Source organism: Vollenhovia emeryi, unplaced genomic scaffold (genome assembly GCF_000949405.1).
Source record: "Vollenhovia emeryi isolate VEMERY1.0 unplaced genomic scaffold, V.emery_V1.0 DF939127.1, whole genome shotgun sequence".
NCBI classification, from domain to species: domain Eukaryota; kingdom Metazoa; phylum Arthropoda; class Insecta; order Hymenoptera; family Formicidae; genus Vollenhovia; species Vollenhovia emeryi.
The window spans coordinates 3,486,030-3,503,454 of NW_011967239.1; the positions used below are offsets into that span (position 1 = coordinate 3,486,030).

The 17,425-nt window shown below is 48.5% G+C and overlaps 1 protein-coding gene across 5 annotated transcripts in view; it reads right to left on the reverse strand.

Moving 5' to 3' along the window:
• Nucleotides 1-1,494: 1,494 nt before the first annotated feature.
• LOC105568913 (SH3 and multiple ankyrin repeat domains protein 1) overlaps nt 1,495-17,425 on the reverse strand; it is a 79,658-nt gene continuing 63,727 nt past the window's right edge. For 3 of the 5 annotated variants that reach the window (XM_012024986.1, XM_012024985.1, XM_012024988.1), the window contains 13 exons: nt 16,337-16,517; nt 15,711-16,030; nt 15,014-15,278; nt 11,427-12,084; nt 10,862-11,094; nt 9,884-10,060; nt 9,394-9,604; nt 9,110-9,311; nt 8,676-8,985; nt 8,398-8,591; nt 8,055-8,222; nt 6,683-6,986; nt 1,495-6,516 (listed from right to left, as the gene is read on the reverse strand). In XM_012024986.1, the coding sequence (XP_011880376.1) occupies nt 5,273-6,516; nt 6,683-6,986; nt 8,055-8,222; nt 8,398-8,591; nt 8,676-8,985; nt 9,110-9,311; nt 9,394-9,604; nt 9,884-10,060; nt 10,862-11,094; nt 11,427-12,084; nt 15,014-15,278; nt 15,711-16,030; nt 16,337-16,517 (4,467 nt within the window). In that variant the 3' untranslated portion in view covers nt 1,495-5,272. The remainder of the gene's footprint in view (nt 6,517-6,682; nt 6,987-8,054; nt 8,223-8,397; nt 8,592-8,675; nt 8,986-9,109; nt 9,312-9,393; nt 9,605-9,883; nt 10,061-10,861; nt 11,095-11,426; nt 12,085-15,013; nt 15,279-15,710; nt 16,031-16,336; nt 16,518-17,425) is intronic. The other 2 variants (XM_012024987.1, XM_012024989.1) reach the window with 2 other exon arrangements.

Sequence of the window (17,425 nt, forward strand, 5' to 3'; positions counted from 1 at the left end):
ACGCGAATATACAAAGGCCCCCCCATCCTCCTCCCGAGATACGTGCATATAAGTATAGCTAATTACAGATATAGTGTTTGCATTTATTATAAATTCTATGTAAAAGCGTGACGAGAGTTTCAAGCGATCGCGACGAGGGCCGCCTAAATTCTAGTTAGCGAAATTCCGTTCATTCGTACAATCAGTATTACAGGCGCGCGTTTCTTCCTCGGTTCCAAAGACTCCTGTAAATCACCGCGTCAATTTTATTATTCGATCGATTTTATTATGTTTTTCTTTTTATAAATAGTGTGTGATAAAATATGTTATTTCGAGATGAACATCCTCACTGTGCTTGCTGAACCCTTTAACGATTAATGGTCTGATCGCGGCCCTGCGAGATTGCTTCGATTAGAGAAGTGCTTGTACTTGTATAAAAGTAGGGAAATATATTGCATAGTTTAAACTAATATGGTTTATAGCGTGTAGAAAGAAACTCGAAGTATATATACGCGCGGGACGATGAAAACTGGTGAGCCCACCTACTTACAATTCAGCTCCGTTGTCTCGCGAGCCCTGTAGATTCTTAAAAGGGAAAAGGAAAAACGATATTTCTCGCGCTATGGACGGAGCGGCGAGGATCGAGCGCGCGAGATCCAACCACTGGAAATACACGGGACCGAATTTTGGGCCCGAACGATCTCACGATTTCTCGCCGCTGCGCCGAGGTCGATGTAGCGTTTCTCATATCCGACAAAGACTCGACAAGACTCAAACTGCGTAGCGAGGAGGAAGTGAAAGAGCACGGTTGTTTCGCACTGCCAAATAATAATAAAGGAAAAGACAAATTACGTTCATTGTGTGGATCGACCGATCGTTGAAAGCACCGCCGGTGTTCATTAATCCACATAGTCGTTCTACGAGGGGGAACAAAAAAAAGGGGGAAAATTCGGAGTAGCTAGAGTAGAGAGGCGAAGGGAGCTTTTCCCGAAGTCCGAGCAAATGAGAGACGAATAAGAGAGAAATATCCGAGCAGTGCTTTGTCTTTTTTGGATACTTTCATGTACAAACACGAATGACGGTTTATAGCTCAAGAACAGAACATTAAAGAGATAGATATTGTAAGAGAATAATAATAATTTCACGGTTGCGATATCGTATTCTCGTTGTCTCTTCACTTCAATATCCCTTCTCATCCCGAAAACGACGGCAAATTCCTAATCTTCAGACACATCAAATTATCCTCCCATTCCGAATCATTGAATTTTTAGTTCGCCATTTAATTATCGCCTTAACATTACGAGCCGAAAAGTTTCTTGTAACTCGAACTTTGAGACAAATCCTATATTACAGGATTGCAACTTGAAATGGCATGAATAATGTGCTTTAATTTATCACGAAATACATCGCATTATTGATATGTTGATTGTTGCGATAGTCCAGAACTGGGACTGGACGTTTTGGCGCCCGAGACCAAAGAAGAAGAATTTCCGCGATTGATAAACCTCAATAATCGCCGAAGTTTTAAACAAATTTTATTAGAACAATTGTCATTTTTGCGCCCCTACAAATCTCTTATGCGAGGCAAGTGCCTCCGTTCGCCACACCCTAATCCCGACTCTGCGATAGTCACTCGACGATGCCCGGTGCCCGATATTTCAGTGGCATTCTGGTAGGCATTGGCGCAATCAGATTACCAGAGTTAGCGAAATTCTTTATACAGCTAAAAATAAAGCCTCCAACGGATTAGTTGAACATGGTTGATTATTATTCATCGTCGAAACATTGCACGTACTTTGCAATTTACAATACAATACCTATAATACAAAATACTAATAGTAATTGCTTGATAATAATATTAATGATAGTGATAACTGAAGTATGAAGAATGATGGAGGACAAGAGGAAGAGGGTGAGCAGAGGAGCGAGATTAAACGTAGGAATGCTAGACGATAATAAAAAGTGGGTCCAAAAATTCAGTCGGTCGCAGTACGATTATCGAGCTACGGCTCTCGATGGCTCTCCTTGGCACTTGCCGTTCTCACATCGGTGCGTGGTATACAGAGTGTCTCGAGAAGTGCACGTACGAATGTATCCCTTCGTTTCCTCCAGGAAATTTGCGTCTGATCTCCTTCCTCGCCGAAAACTTCGAGGAGCTAAATCATCGAATGTAGCAAACATTTCAAGTATCGTCGAGAGAGCCGAATGACACGAAACCGATGCGTCGGCTATCTCCATTCTGATTTTATTACTTAGCGAATATTAAAACTTTTCGCGGACAATAAAATCATTGTTTTTTTTTTCCGATGCACTCTGTATCGCACACGCTGCGTTCCCTGCGAGACGAATTAAATCGGTAACGGGCGTTGAATCCCGATCGCGCGTGAAAGGGTCCAGAGGGAATTAACTAATCCGACGAAACCGTTAAAAATCGCGAAGAGTTTCATGTTGCGGCAGATTTTATTTCCTCCCCCTCGCGTCAAGACCGCGGGACGCGAACCGGTGATTTTAACGGTATTCCCGCGACGTCCGCGAGACATCGCGTTTCTCCCGGGATTTTCTTCGCGGCCGATTAATCCTCGTCACACGCAGGGAACAGTCCTCGTGTTGCGCGTCGTGTATATATATACATATACTATACATGTATAAATACTTTACTGGTAGGTTTTAACAAGGAAGTCAGATCCGCGTGCGCGCACAGCGGCGATCCTCGGATCCCCCTCGTCCAGGGTGACACGTTCGTCGCACGTGTTTCCGGGGGATCCTCTATCGATCGTGCGTAGCGATGCGGAGGAGAAACGAAGGGAACGAGGATGTAGAGGAAACAACTAGATTACAAAGTGTGTCCTCTTACGCGTCGTCGTGTTACGCAACATTAACTCTCTCTTTCTTTCTCTCTCTCTTGCGCGCGCGCGTTAATTTTGATATATAAGACTATTACATTACTTTTGGCAGGAATGTCGTAATTATATGTATATATATATATATATAATCTCGGCCGCAAACCGTGCGCTTAGCACATCCGCTGGTGCGCGCAACTAATGTCGTGCACGTGTTCCGCACGGGACGCCACGTGGCCGCGCGCGCGCCACGTGCACGGCAAAGAAAAATAAAGCCTCGTCTCTCAGCTGATCTCTCCGTTTGCTGCTCTCGTACGGAGCCGTCGTGATGCACGCGTGTCGTATATTGCTTTTCGCTGAACTGCGAGAGTTTATGGAATGATCCCGCACAGCGTGTAACATCTCGTGAACGTCGTTGGATGTGTGTGTTTCATTGAAATATACAAATATCTTACGATACTTGTTGATACTAACGTCTTGTCTTTCATTCACGGATGAATATTATTTTGCGGTATTAAAATTAGATTATATAATTAGGAAATTGTTTTAGTAAATTATATAAAATGTCGAAAAAAATCATTGTCGCGCAAAACCGGAAGATAAAATAGATAATGCGCCACGTGTATTACAGTTGTTCTTATAATTTTTTTAATCTTCTGGAATCTTTCTCGTAAATGAGACTTTTGTAATTTTAATAATTTTCATACAAAACGCGTATCTCCGAGAACAATATCCAGACATCCGAATATCTCGCGCAGACTATTATTTGTGTTCACACACGCAAAAGAATGTTCATATACTTGGTATTTACGCTGTGTCGGATCTTGGTGCTTATATCAAAAAACGACGACAATGAAATATATCGAAGGAACATTTAAAAAACGTACGACATACGTTGACTCGGCCTCTCCCATTATACGTCTCAAAAACCACACAGCGACTCACGCGCGCTCGCACTTGTGCTACACAAAATCCGATTTTTGTTTTTGTCCAGCATTCGTGAAGGCGTAGAAACGATAATCAGGAAGGTTTAGTGTGTGTGTGTATATATATATATGTACATACTCGCAATAAATTTGCAAGAAGATATTGAACCGCGCTTGTGCGAAGAGCTCGAGAATCCGATCATTGGTTCAGCTCCATCAATTTCGTGCTTGCGAGAGATTTCTCGTTTGCACGACTTTGATTTATTCAACAGTGATGCATGGACACAAAAACAAAAGTTTTCCGGCTCAAGGAAGCTTTTTCACGCGGATGGAAGGAGTACGATTTACTTTATACAGGCTGGAGTAATGAGTGCATTATAACGAAGTATAGTGCTACACATTCTTTTGTAAACGCGACTACGCTTTCTCGAGGGGCTCGTCAGTGGAGCGTAATAGTCGCCATATAATTATAATAACAATGCTCTAACAATAATATTAATATAATAATAAAATCATAATACTAATATTAATAATATTTGCAATTACAAACTAGGAAGAATCTCTAATGACTTCGCGAGTAGAGCTTTGTGATTAGGCGTTTGAGCAGTGTCTAGACACGAGAGAAACTAAAAAAAAAAACCGCGCTGTTCGACATTTAACAACTAATCAGTTACGTGATTTTCGCGTCATCGTCACTGAAATCACCGCCGTCGATGCTTCGCCGGCAAGGGGGGATCGAGAGTGAGCGAGACTGCTTGTAATGCTTTTGCTTAAAATTGGTTTAGAAGCGACTTGCGAAAGAACTGCCCTCGCGACAGTTCTGTATTCTCGGAGCGAAGAGTGTCGTGTAAAAGTATTAAAACACACCTCGTAGTTCGATAGAAACATGAAAAAACAAACCGATATGCATCGCACATTCACGCGTTACAACTCATGCACGCGTACACGCATCAAATGCATTTTCCATCCTTCCTATCTCCCCCTCGGTTGTTCGTCCTCTTCCGCCGGAATGCGTTATATTCGTTTCTCCGTGCCCTTAGGCCGCTTCTCTTTTACGACGCAGCGAATCGGTTTGCGGATCTGTCGGCTCACTCACGGACAGGGTGGCGATGGACAAACTTATGAACGACCATGCGCTCGTGCGCGACAAACCAATCATCTATTGTGGTGCAATCGGACGTACGCTCACACTCGTAAACTTACTTGGTAAAAACGCGCTCGACTATCTCCTCGGTATAATTGCTACGACGCTCGATTAGAATACGATTTACTCTTGGAAAAAAGTCGTCCAAGCGACCGCGCTTTATATACGCTCGCGCGGATCGGTCGATCCTTTCTTACCGGATCGTCATATAGTCTAAATTTAGGTGCGCTCGTCGCGCGGTGATCACTACCGAAAAGGCGGAGAGCCTCTAAATATATTGACTTCGAAATCGCGATGTATGAGTTAAAAATTCTCTTTCTGTTCGCCTCGTCGGGAAGTAATACACGAAAACAAAAAATCATTCGCGGTTCGTAGTTTTCTCTTTACGGCAATCGACCGCCTGACGCCTTCACCTGATTCCCAGCTACCTTGGGGATCGCGCCGATTATTTTGACGCGATTCTGCGCCGCGGTTTGCTGCTGCTGCTGCTGTTGCGTTTGCTGCTTGTTATCGCAGAACTGCGGCGGCGGCGCGAACACCATCACTTCCTGGTCTTGGCCGCCGGCAGATGGTCCGGCATTGAACTCCGGCGGTGGCGGTACGAACAAGTCGCTATTCTGCTCTTCGGCATCGGCTTCGATCGGCGGCGGCAGCTGCGCCAGGCTGACTGCGTGCCTGGTCAGCAAACCGCTGCCGCCGTAGCCCGGTCGTTTGGTCTGATTGCTCTCAATCGGAGTGGCGCCGGTCAGCAGAGCCACGCCTCCCGGCGTCGAGTGCTGGTTGCTTTCCTGATTGGCTAGATTCCGCACAGCGGTGTCGTCGAAGCCCATCGGTGGTCCCACCGGCACATCCTGATCCGAACTGACGCCGCTCGAGCTGTTGTCGCCGTCCTCGACGAGCGACTGTTGCGTTTGCTGCAGGAGAAAGTCGTTCGGATGGCTTTTCGACGACTTTAATTGCGTGCGCACTTTTTGAATCTCCTCGACGCTGAACGAGTGCGGCAGCGAACCGCTGCCCGACGAACTCGAGCCAGATGTATTGGAGTTGCCGGATGTCTCCCGCGTTGCCTCCAGCTTCTCCCGCGCCGCCGCCTTCTCCAACTCCTTCGCGATCTCCGACTCGCCGTCTTCGTCCGTCTCGTCCTCGCCCTCGTCGTTCTCCGATTCCGACAGACTGTAATCTGGCTCGGGGATCGGCGGTGCCGAGGTGGGCTGAGTGGGCGCTCCATTCGCGCTGGACACGATCGACGAGAGGTTCGTGACGGACGAGCTGCTGCTCACAACAGTCTTCTTCTTTCGCTCGCGAATACCGGCCGTACTGTGACTCCTGGTAGTCTTGAGCGGTTGCGCGTACTGATTGTTGTTCGAATTGTTACCGTTTCCGTTACTGTTCATGTTGACGCTGGTATTCAGCGCCTGCTGACTGCCGGACGACTTGAATGTCGTGCTGCTCGGCGTGCTGCGTAGACTGTGAGACTTTCTCAGATGCGGACGATTAGCCGGTAGACTACGCGAGCGATATCCAACGGTCTTCATGTCTTCCGGCGAGGCGTACAGCTTCGCGCTGTTCGACGGCCGGAAGCTCGACATCACCCCGTAGTTTCCGTCGACTGCGGCTGCTGCCAGTTCTGCGGTTTAATAAAAATTATAATATTTTTCATGGTGCAACAAAATATTTCAAGGATGAAACTATGCTTAATTGAATATATATTTCTTCCGATCGCAGCTTATGACAAGTGATTTTAATATAGTAAAGGAAATTTCTAAATTAAGTTGTTAAAAAATGATTATTACCTTTGACTTGCTGAATATGCGCCATATTATCGTAGACCGAAGCTGGCGTGACGACGTCCGGCACGTTGGCGCCGACATTCACCTTGACGACTTGTCCGACCGGTGGGGGCGGCGGTGGATGATTCGGTGGTGGAAGCCCATTTCTACCGTTTAGGGCGTTTATGTCTTCCTGGCTTCTATGGCACTTGGGCGCCAGAAGGAATGACGACTGCGCTTGCACGTTGAGATCCGGCGTGCTGTGGAAATCCCTGTGAAGATCGGAACCGCCGCTCGAGCCACCGATGAAGCGTACTCTCGATTGTGACTGTAAATGTAAGAACAGGAGGCTTGTACAGACTGCGACTCGCGAACGTCGGCGTCGACGCCTTGCTAATTTTGAAAAACTCGGAGCGTGAAGAATTTACAGAATTGCGATTTAAAACTTGGTGATGGGGCGAAGGATCGAGTGAGACAAACGGCAAAAGGACATTGGATACATCGTGGTACGGGGATGAAGCGTATTCCTGCTAAGCGTGAACTCCAAGCTACCGTGACCAACTACCATTACTGGCTCAGCGAAATGTCATTTAAGTGTTAATGCTGTCGAAGACTGCGGAGAACGTGGACAGTTACGTATCGTTAGCCTTCCATGCTTATAGAATCAATCCTGAAGAGCGACTTAAGGAATTGAGGAAAATTGCTAGACTTGGTTAAATGCAAATGCGGCAATTGGTTAATCATACTTGAGGCGTGAACACGAAGCTGTAGGTGGTAGCTAACGCCCTCGCGGACGTCAGATTTCTTTTCATTTAGCAAATGGCTTAGTCACCTGAAATCATGCAAGCCACGGACGAGCTAGAAACAAAGTATTTTCGATCAGTAATATAAGTAGTAGTCCTCGTCGTCTCGCCCGCACCAGGACCGTCCCTTGCTGTGCGCTCGCACCGGTTTGCGCGCAAACTATAACACACATGCGAAAGAAAACAACCACCATTACCATTGCCCAGAGGGGAGAGCGTTCACCGAACGCCGGACGACGCTTTCGACGCTGGTAGACTTTTCTTACGGGGTATCCCTTAATCGTCGAGTCGAATATTGTATCAGTGGGTCTACTATCGATGGGTATGATACGAGGAAGTAGAAAAAAAAAGATATGCAATATTGTCTATTAGAAACTAAGGGATGATCAAAAGTAGTTGTCTATAGGGGTGTCAGAGAGTTCGATCAAACTACTAGTGGATGAGGTGGACAAACAAACAAACAAGTTAATTGCCATTATCTAGGGCAGTTTTCATCGAGGGACTTATTGTCAACTATAGGGTGAATATTAAAAAGAGAAACGCGAACGAGAGGGCGAGTGCGAGCTTGTAACTGAGTGGCAGGTCATCCTTACTTTGCCCTTGCGCTTCATCTCTGCCACGCTCGCGTACACCCTGCCGGTCTTGGCGGGCGACGACGGATGCGACTTGGTGGATTGACCAGTAGTCTGAAAGTGAGACGAACTCATCATGGACGAGCTGTACTGACCGGCGGCGCTACCCTGCTGTCGCTGAAATAGTTCCTGGAAGAGAAATTAAAGGACGAAGCTGAAGCCTCGGTCTCGTCTCGTGCATACAATGCCATTCAATTCGAGGACAACGAGCGCCACGGATAGACTCTGTGATCGAGCGAAAGAGAGAGAGAGAGAGATCGAGCAAGTCCGGCGCGCGTGCCGCAAGCGGATGAGAGATAGTTACCTCGAGTTCTGCGGCGGTGATTCTGCTGGAGGTCGGACGCGATCGGATGCTGGCTGTTCTCGGTTGCACCGGTGTGTTTTGGCCAGTGTTCGATCCGATCGATGGCTGCTGCGGCATGTGAATCGATTCCGCACTACTCGACTTGGCGTCGGTCGACGCGATTTCGTCGCGATCGTCCCTCTCGCCGCCTCCTTCTGCGAGAGTCATGACAAACACACACGGCATGAATGTTTCACTGCGTCCATCGTACATCGCAAGACTGATTTCTAATCTATTACCTAATCCCGCAACCATCGACCGCGCTCTCGCACGTCCCACGCTTAGCGTGGTCTTTGGATCTCTTCGCGGCGGCACAGGAGCTGGAGACCTGCCGAGCGTGCCGCCGATCACTACGTTGTTGTTACCCTTGCGCGGCAAGGTGGCGTATTGTCTCTGGATCGGTTGACTAGTTGGCAACGCGGCCGCTGATTGGGAATTCGGGAGGCTGATCACCGGCGAGACCACGGTCATTCGCACCAACTCTCCCGATTTCCTTATCAGATCGACCACGTGTTCGTGGGAGGCCGTTGTTACGTCCTCGCCGTTGATCTGAAACGTTCGCAAGAGAAAAATGCAATCCAATTCGACGAATATAAAAACTACTTCCACGAAATTCCACAATGATCCACTTTTTGTAATAAAAATAACTTAATACCTATATCCGTAAGCTTACTTGAATGAGAAAGTCTCCTTTTCGGAGACCCGCTAGATCGGCCACGCCTCCTTGATCGACATCGTCCAGATATTGCAACGCCGGATATTTGGCGGACGGTGTGAGTTCCATTAGTGGCGAGGTGGCTTTGGCACCGCGCAACACGAAGCCGAAACCTTTCCTCGAACGATGAAGAACAACTGTGCGAGGCTCCGCCGTGACACTGAGAGTTCCAAATTATTATTGCATCTTTCGTTAAATACAATTCAAGGGCGATTTAAATAGTAGCAGAGCGTGGGACTCACGGCTTCTTTAATCTAGGTGCGGTGGCAAAGTACTTGTGCTGCGACTCTCTGCGGCCCAGAACTCGATTTCGTTCATCTCTGGCGGGTTGCGGGCCCAGAGGTATATTCGTGTGGCGCAGCCGGACTTCCTGGACGCAATGCGCGGGGAACAGGCCGGTACCCTGTCCGCGCAAAACCCCTTCCAGGAGGCCGCAGTCGGTGGCACCGGTGACTGTTAAAAATAAAGAAACAAAAACACGCTTGCTATCAAAAAAATATTTCTGGGCGTTACCTACAAAACAGAAATCAAGATAGAGTGAGACGGCTGTCATCCAAAATTACGGAACGCAGTGTTAATGATGGTGTCAATCATTGGGGAACACGAAAAGTCACGGGACATCGAGCGAGCAACGAGTTACGTCGCCGTCGACTGCAAAGTCAACGGAGCTGACAACTAGACGAGAGAGAGAAAGAGAGGAGTACGTTTTGCTGGATTTGCCTGGTGGTGTACCTTCAAGGATGTCTCCTTGATTGATAGTCAGATGGCTGGTAATCCCACTGTTGTAGTTCTCCACGCAGACCACCGTCGTGCCGGGAATGGATAATGAATTGGTTGTGTCGGACTGCGAGGTTCCCACCCCGGAACTGTCGCTGATCACATCGGACGCCGTGTCGCCGAGGCTCTTGTCTAGAAATCGACAACGGTCGGATATACTCAGCGTGATGCCTCGTGTTCGCCCCGCATCGCCTTACCGAGCGATAAACGCCATGCAAGAAATCGAAATCCTTAAGAGAGACAGAGAAAGAAACAGAGAAAGAGAGAGAGAGAGAGAGAGAAAAGGAAAAAAACGGCTAACTCTTAACGCTAAATGAAAAGTTGAGCGCACTCGACCTCAGAAAAATTAACTCAATTCGATTCGCCTATAGAGAGTGTGTTCTACGATGGCAAAGAGCTCTAGAAATCGCCAGTCGCGTCGCATTCGTCGCATCCTAAAAGGCGGGCCGCTAATGAAAATAAGCGCAACGTGTCTCTCGACGAGCGAGACCTCGCCCAACTCGCTCGCTATAGTTTGGCAAGAAGGAGCCATCGACTCGGGATCTCTAATATCCTCGGGGACACCAAAAACGGAAACATGCACGAACCATCAAAGCCATGTGGGATGTTCCGATCAAACTCTCTCGTATCGTATAGTTGGACCACCTTCGCGCACCGCCGCCGGTTTTTGGTGGTGATGGTATCATACAACGTGACGATGGTCCGTCATTTTACGCGCGATATGCTCGGCAAAAGAAACGACCGTCCGCTTCCTCATATATCTTTGGCAGTTGGCTCTCTCGTGGGATCTCCGGGGTAGCTACACGATGTTTCCGCAGTTGAGTTTTGTGGGTCATCGAGGAGCAGAGACTTGTTGGTTCTGGTCCCCTCGCCATCGTAGGGCGGGCGCAGAGGGTGGGTTGAGGGGGATAGAATGAGAAAAGAATAGTGTACCTGTGACGATGCTGGCCGAGTCTTCGCCGGACGGCTGATTGCTGCCTTCGGACAAGCTCGAGCTGGCCGAGCTGAAAGGCGCTAAACTCCTGCTGCTCGGCGACGGCGACGGCGGCATCTCCATCTGCGTTCTGTGCATATCGAGGCGATGCTGTAGCTCGAGCCGGTGCTCTTGCAGCCTCGTCAGGCCCTCCATTCTCAAGTTCGAATAATTCTCCGCGGCGCTCGGCAATCTTGAAATGGTGCGGACACAACTCTTAGGGTACACCGGCGATCGATCGCGCTTCGCGCCGACCAAGACCAAGGTTCGCGTGGCGATGCGATACATAATTATATTTTTTTGTCTCCCAGTCAGTCACACGCGGTTCGGTCCTGGTCAGGGTGAAGCATCGGTGACCGCGCGATCTTTGTCGAACTCTGATGAGTCTCCCCGGGAGAGAAGAGTCTTCTCTTCCCTCCCACGTGTCTGCTCTCGCTTTACCGCGCTTAACCACGCGCGACTTTATCGCGCCTGTGGCCAGCGATATCGGCGATGCTCGCGCGCGATTTTCTCGTCTATGCTTACCTCACGTTAGGATCTCTCAAGGAATTCGGACTCTGGTACTCCGACGTCAGTCGGTGGCCGTTCTGTTCGGACGGTAATCTCGGTAAATCGTTTCTGCTCGACTCTACGGACGGTACTCTGCCGAGGCTTCCGTGGTGGCTCGACTCGGTCGTCTGACCGGTGGAGGGATATTGTTCCGTGGACGGTACTCTGGTCAGGCCTACCGCGGCGGCCGGATACTGCTCGGAGGACGGTACTCTGCTCAGGCTGCTCGCGTCGTATCGCTCGCCGGCCGAGGCTCTGCTCACCACAGCACCGGCCGGCGCGTATTTCTCCTCGGACGCGACCCGGACGAGCACGCCGGACGACGGGGGCGGTGGATACGATTGTTCCGTGGACGGTACTCGGTTCAGGCTCACCGCCACCGCCGCTGCGGTGCTAGCGTACTGCTCGGCGGAAGGTACCCGCGTGATGCTCGAGTACTGTTCCACCGAGATGGTTCTGGTAAGGGTACCAGCGGTACCGGCGTTAGACGCCACCGCGTGCTGTTCGCTGGACGGTATCCTGGTCAGGGTGCCCAGATTGCTCGCCGAACAGCTCGTCGTCATCATCGAGGAGGTGCCACTGAAGGCCACCGATCGTCGTTTCGGGTTGTAGCGTGGCGGCCCTTTAAACGGTACTGAAAATCGCAAGGGTTGCAAGGGTAAGTAAAGAAAGGATTACTTAGCCTTACAAAGAGAGTAGGCGCGCCTCCATGTACTTCTTAGACGAGCGTTGACGCGAGTCTTCAGGGTCGAAATCTCTAAATCATGTCGATTAATAGTACTTGAATTACGATCGTCCAGAAAGAACGCGGGCTAGGAAACCCTAAACAGTGTATAAAACTCCTTTTCATTCCGATTAAATGTACTTGATACATCACAATTTCTGCATTTATCAAATTTAAGTAAATAACTCGATCGTTCGAATGAAACGTCGCGTCACTTGAAAATCACTCGAAATCATAACAGAGCGTTAGGTACCGCTTTCTTACTGTCTAGGGTTAAAAGAATAAATTACACGTGTGTAAAAAGCCGGCGTGGTACACGACGAAGACGGTGTTTCGTGGCCGAAACAGATATCGAACAAATCACTTAATCGACGCGCGCGTCAAGTATCGGCGACGGCATTTATGCGTCGTCATTATCTGCATTTAATCGACGCGCGAGTGTTGGTCGCGTGCTTTGTACATCGTACATTATCTTTGTTAAAACGAACAATTCGGGCTCGGGGCGCAGGGGCCCCGGTTCTCCGCCGACGATCTTCCGGTGTCCCGGCACGGGAAGATCGTCGTGCGGGATTTTTGCAAAGCGATCTTACAAGCGGTCGCCGTGTCGCACACACAAGCACGCACGCACGCACACACGCGCGCACGCACAATGTTATTTCGTGATGGCGACGATGATGGTTATTGGCTCTCCCCGGGTAACCCCCCGGACAACCAGATATTGCACTCGTCGTTTTAGTACCGGCACGTACAGGGCGTCTCAGAACCGACGAGAGACAAGCGAACGGCGCTCTTTCTTGCGAGGCTCGCGATTGTCCGCAGATACGCCTAGACGTTAATAATTTTCCAAGTGTAAGCTAAACTGATGAGCTCTTCCGTTCAACTCACAGTTTCAAGACGAAGATACATTACTATGATGTCTTTAGTAAGTCAAGTCAAAGTGGAATTTATTTTAACAGAATCTCAATTCAAGGCTTAAGCAACGAAATGTGTCTGACAGGAACTTGAGCAGAAACAACGCCAACGCGTCCGACCTTCCGTCGATTCTGGGACGTCCTGTACAGATGGAAAAGCGGTAGAAAGCACACGCAAGGATAACGACTCCATCCCCGTTCTGTTGTATCCGTTTTGTGCGATACAATGTGCTCGAGATTACGGGTAAGTTTCGTCGGAATACGTCATGTGCACAGACGATCGGCGTCGCCGTCGCGGAGTCGTCGGAATGCGCTTCTTCAGGTTCCCTCCAGGCCGCGGAGGCTCCGACGACCCGCGGGGACCACGTCGATTCACAACGTATCTCGAACTACCAAACATTACTAGTCAAGACATTCTTGCAAATTCAGTGCTGCCAGGAAAAATATATATACATGTAATCCGGCGAAGGCGAAAAGTTCTCCTGCTGGAGTTTCTAAAGAAAAATCTCGTCAAATCTATAACGTAAGCGAGAAACAAATGTAACGATATATAAAAATGGCGTTTAAAATGCAACATGTAATCCGGAATTTATACGTTCGCCAAGTCTTGCTTTAACGGCAGACGTTACAAAGTATAAAGGGCATAATTTATTTGAAAGGGACCGGCCGATTGTGGAGCACGCGACTCTCTTCGATCCGGCAGCACTGATCCATTCGACAGTGAATCAAAAATACAGTACCATTAGTTACTGGAAAGCAAATCTATCAAGAGGTAGTGTCGTTACTTTTCCGCGGTATCACAAATGTACTCGACGTCATACACGACCATCACCACCAAAAATCCCATGACAAACGATTGTAAATCTTTACGTTACTCGTCACACAGCACAGACACAGGTAGATAAAGGTACATCGACACACGTCCACGCTCACAGCGCGCCTCGCGCGTATATAATGTACACACACACACAATTCCAGAAGCACCCTCTAAGTAACTACGATTCGAGAGAAACTACCTACCGATGCCTACCTCTGTATTACGGAAAAAGCAGCGTGCACATGCTCATGCCATGCTCGACTATAATCATGCGAAATGAAAGCATACGTGGTTTATACGCCACGATCTCGTTTCTTATCAGATAACACTCGTCAACCTTATCGTGTCGCGCGGTCGCGGTCGCCATACGCGATTTCGATTCAACAAACAAATCGTAGATATTGTAGATATCGATTCCGAAGTACGCGACGATCGCGGCGATAGCGCGATAACTAGCCGCTATTTCCAAGGTTCCGACGAGTATTTATTTCAATTTATCGTAATGGCCGATCGCCCGGAGATTATATCGAAAATGATACCGGATCAAAAGAGCTCCCGAAAACCCATCGCGCTCGCCGCCGGAATCTCGATGCTCGGCGCTGAGCTTTAACTTATCTGACGAGTGGTACGCGCGGCGTCAAGACCGGGGGATTGGAATCTGACAGGGCGCGCCGATAGTTTTCGCGGGTGTGGTTATTGAATATGGAAAAATCTTGTCGAGTAACGAGATTACGGTTATCCGTCTTCCAAGTCCGTTCGTCCCATTCCTGATCCCGGAAGGACGATCACCCGTTCGGCGTTATCATCATTGCGCGAGCGACCGAGCCGCCGCGAGAACGACGGAACGATATTGGAGAGGAAGAGACAAAGAGAGAGAGAGAGAAGGGGGGGGAGCCCAGGAACGCGAAAGGACCGTAGGACGGGGACGGGGCGGGAGGCGGAGAGGCAGAAGATCGTCAACGTCTGTCGTTCATTCCTGCAGCGTCATGCCACGACCTCTCCGAGCGGGTTTCCTGCGCCCGGGTATTCGCGCCCCCGCGTTCCTCGCGTCCCCTCCTCGTCGCGGGAGGGCTCGATTTTTTGACACTCGGGTGCGACGCTCGTAACTCACCGACTTCCTCCGACTGATAGTTCTTGATGACCTCGGCGAGCTCCATGTTGCCCGCGATCACCGCGACCTGGTACGGCGTTTGGTTCGCGTAGTTGAGCGCGTCCTTCTGCGCGCCCCTGAAGAGTAGCTGGCGTATGCACGAGGCGTCCGTGTTATTCACCGCGCACACGTGCAACGGCGTGTTACCGGACGCGTTGCGCGCGTTCATGTCAGCGCCGTAGAAAAGCAGGTGGTCCAGATGCTGCACCAGATTGTTGCGACATGCCTGCGGGCATACGGCGGAGTAAGACGCGCATTAGACGGAAATCGTTCAATGGCGTTCAGGCCGCATTCTTCGCCGGCTCGTAACCGGCGCGCTCTAATTCCAGTATTTTTCCCCTCACGCGACAGTTTATGAATGAAACGCAATGGACAAAGTCTCGCTTTGCGAAGGTCTCCAGTAATCAAACGATAATATTTCTAATACAATTATTATTAAAAAGTTATCAAAAGGTGTTTCATCTTGAAATTTTAATAACGCGATAGAGCGATAAGTGCGATTAAAAAAATGGTTATCGGATCTTGTCAAGGTTAGTTCATTCAGAGAGAATATTCGCAAGAAACACACGTGGCTCTTCCTATATTCCGCTGATCTTTCAATCATTTTATAAAACTCTGCTACCCGATGAAAAAGAGTACGGAAAGAAATGAGCGAAACCTGATGAACTTCCTGCCAGCCCTGGAGATCCTGAGCTCCTATCGTCGCGTGATCGTGAAGCAACGTCTCGCAGAGCATCGGATCGGTCTTGTAAATGACGCTGTAATAGAGCGGCGTCAAGCCCTTGGTATCCTTGTAATTCGGACTAGCACCCAGCTCCAGAAGCGTCTTTACCGCCTCCAAACTGTTCCGCTCAACGGCGCGGTGCATCGCCGTTAAACCCTCCTTCGTTCGATAGTCCAGTAGAGCGCCGCCATTGACCAGTGCAATTATTACCTTAGACGGCTTTTTCAAAGTCGTTGCTAAAGTCAACGGCGTCTCTGAAATGAAAGAAACGATCCGAGATTTTTCGCGACTGCTTCAACGACCCCGCGATATTTTTCGCGCGGAAACGTGGAAAATATTATCCATCTCCCGTGTAATTTTGTGATATTGTGCGCAACGATAGAATGTAAATATTGCAACGGCGAAATTGCTAAAATGACAACGCGGTAAAATGCGATTGCATATAACTATTTCACGACGAATATTCGCGTGTCTCGCGTTGCGACGGAGCCGATGGAAATCACGCTCCGTCACTCGCGAGTCACTTAGTAAATTTTCCCGCAATTGCGCGCGCGAATTACCTCCTGTTTCTTGACAATGGAAATTGGGATCCAGCCCCTTGCTGCACATCTTGGCGATCTTCTCGACCTGACTGCTCTGCACATAATCCAATAACCTTCGCAAATTCGTCCTGGTGTGCATAGCCTTGAGCTGTTTCTCATCCAAATGCAGCATCTTGTACACCCGCCTCTTGTACTTGAGCTGGAATTAATTTGGCGGTGATACTTACGCTTTCTAACCGCGCGATCCGCTGCTCTTTCAATCATTACCGAATGACTGTTGGGCAGCGTGTCACTTTCCGTCTCGTCGACGTAAAAGCATGAAATTCATCGCTCGCCGCTCGAGTTAATTATTTCTACGTTAGACGCGGTAATGCAGCGGATCAAATAAAACCGTAAACGTCGATAGCAAAAGATACCCGGATATTTCACTCCCCGACCGTTCGTCGCGTGCAATTTGCCGCGGTATAGATCCGCGGTAGCTCCTAGCAGTACTTATGTAAATACATCGCGGGAGAACGCCGCGCATGGCTATCACGTAAATGTATCTCATCGTCGGATCGTCTCACCTGGACGGTTATAATTGCCGTTTCTTACAGTCTACTATGAATACGTTCGTCACGCGTATTTCTCTGTTATCGATGAATACGCAATAAACCGGATGTGACATAAGGTGGGTAAAGTACGGCCACGCCCGCGGGAGAATAAATCTCATTTATTCCCTCTCCTTTTTCTATCAACACTTCCATCTAATTAATTCAATAAGGTATTGACGTAACAAATGCGCACAGTTGGAAAATTTGTGTTTTCTTGTTAAAAGAAATGCCCGTTAAAATTTTTGTGTTAAATGGTTAACACATTCATGTGTTAATTTAACAGATTGCTCTTATGTTAATTGACCTTAAATGTAAAATTATTAAAGTAACTGAAAAGAAATGTTAAAACAACACAATGTGTACTTATTTTGTAATCTTACACAATACATATGTTCTATATTATTAGTAACAAGATTTATCTGTTAAAATTTACAGAATGAAATGTTGATTTTATTCTATATAACATAAGAGAGTGATCTCGGACCATTTGGCTTATTACATCTGGGCCTGGGTA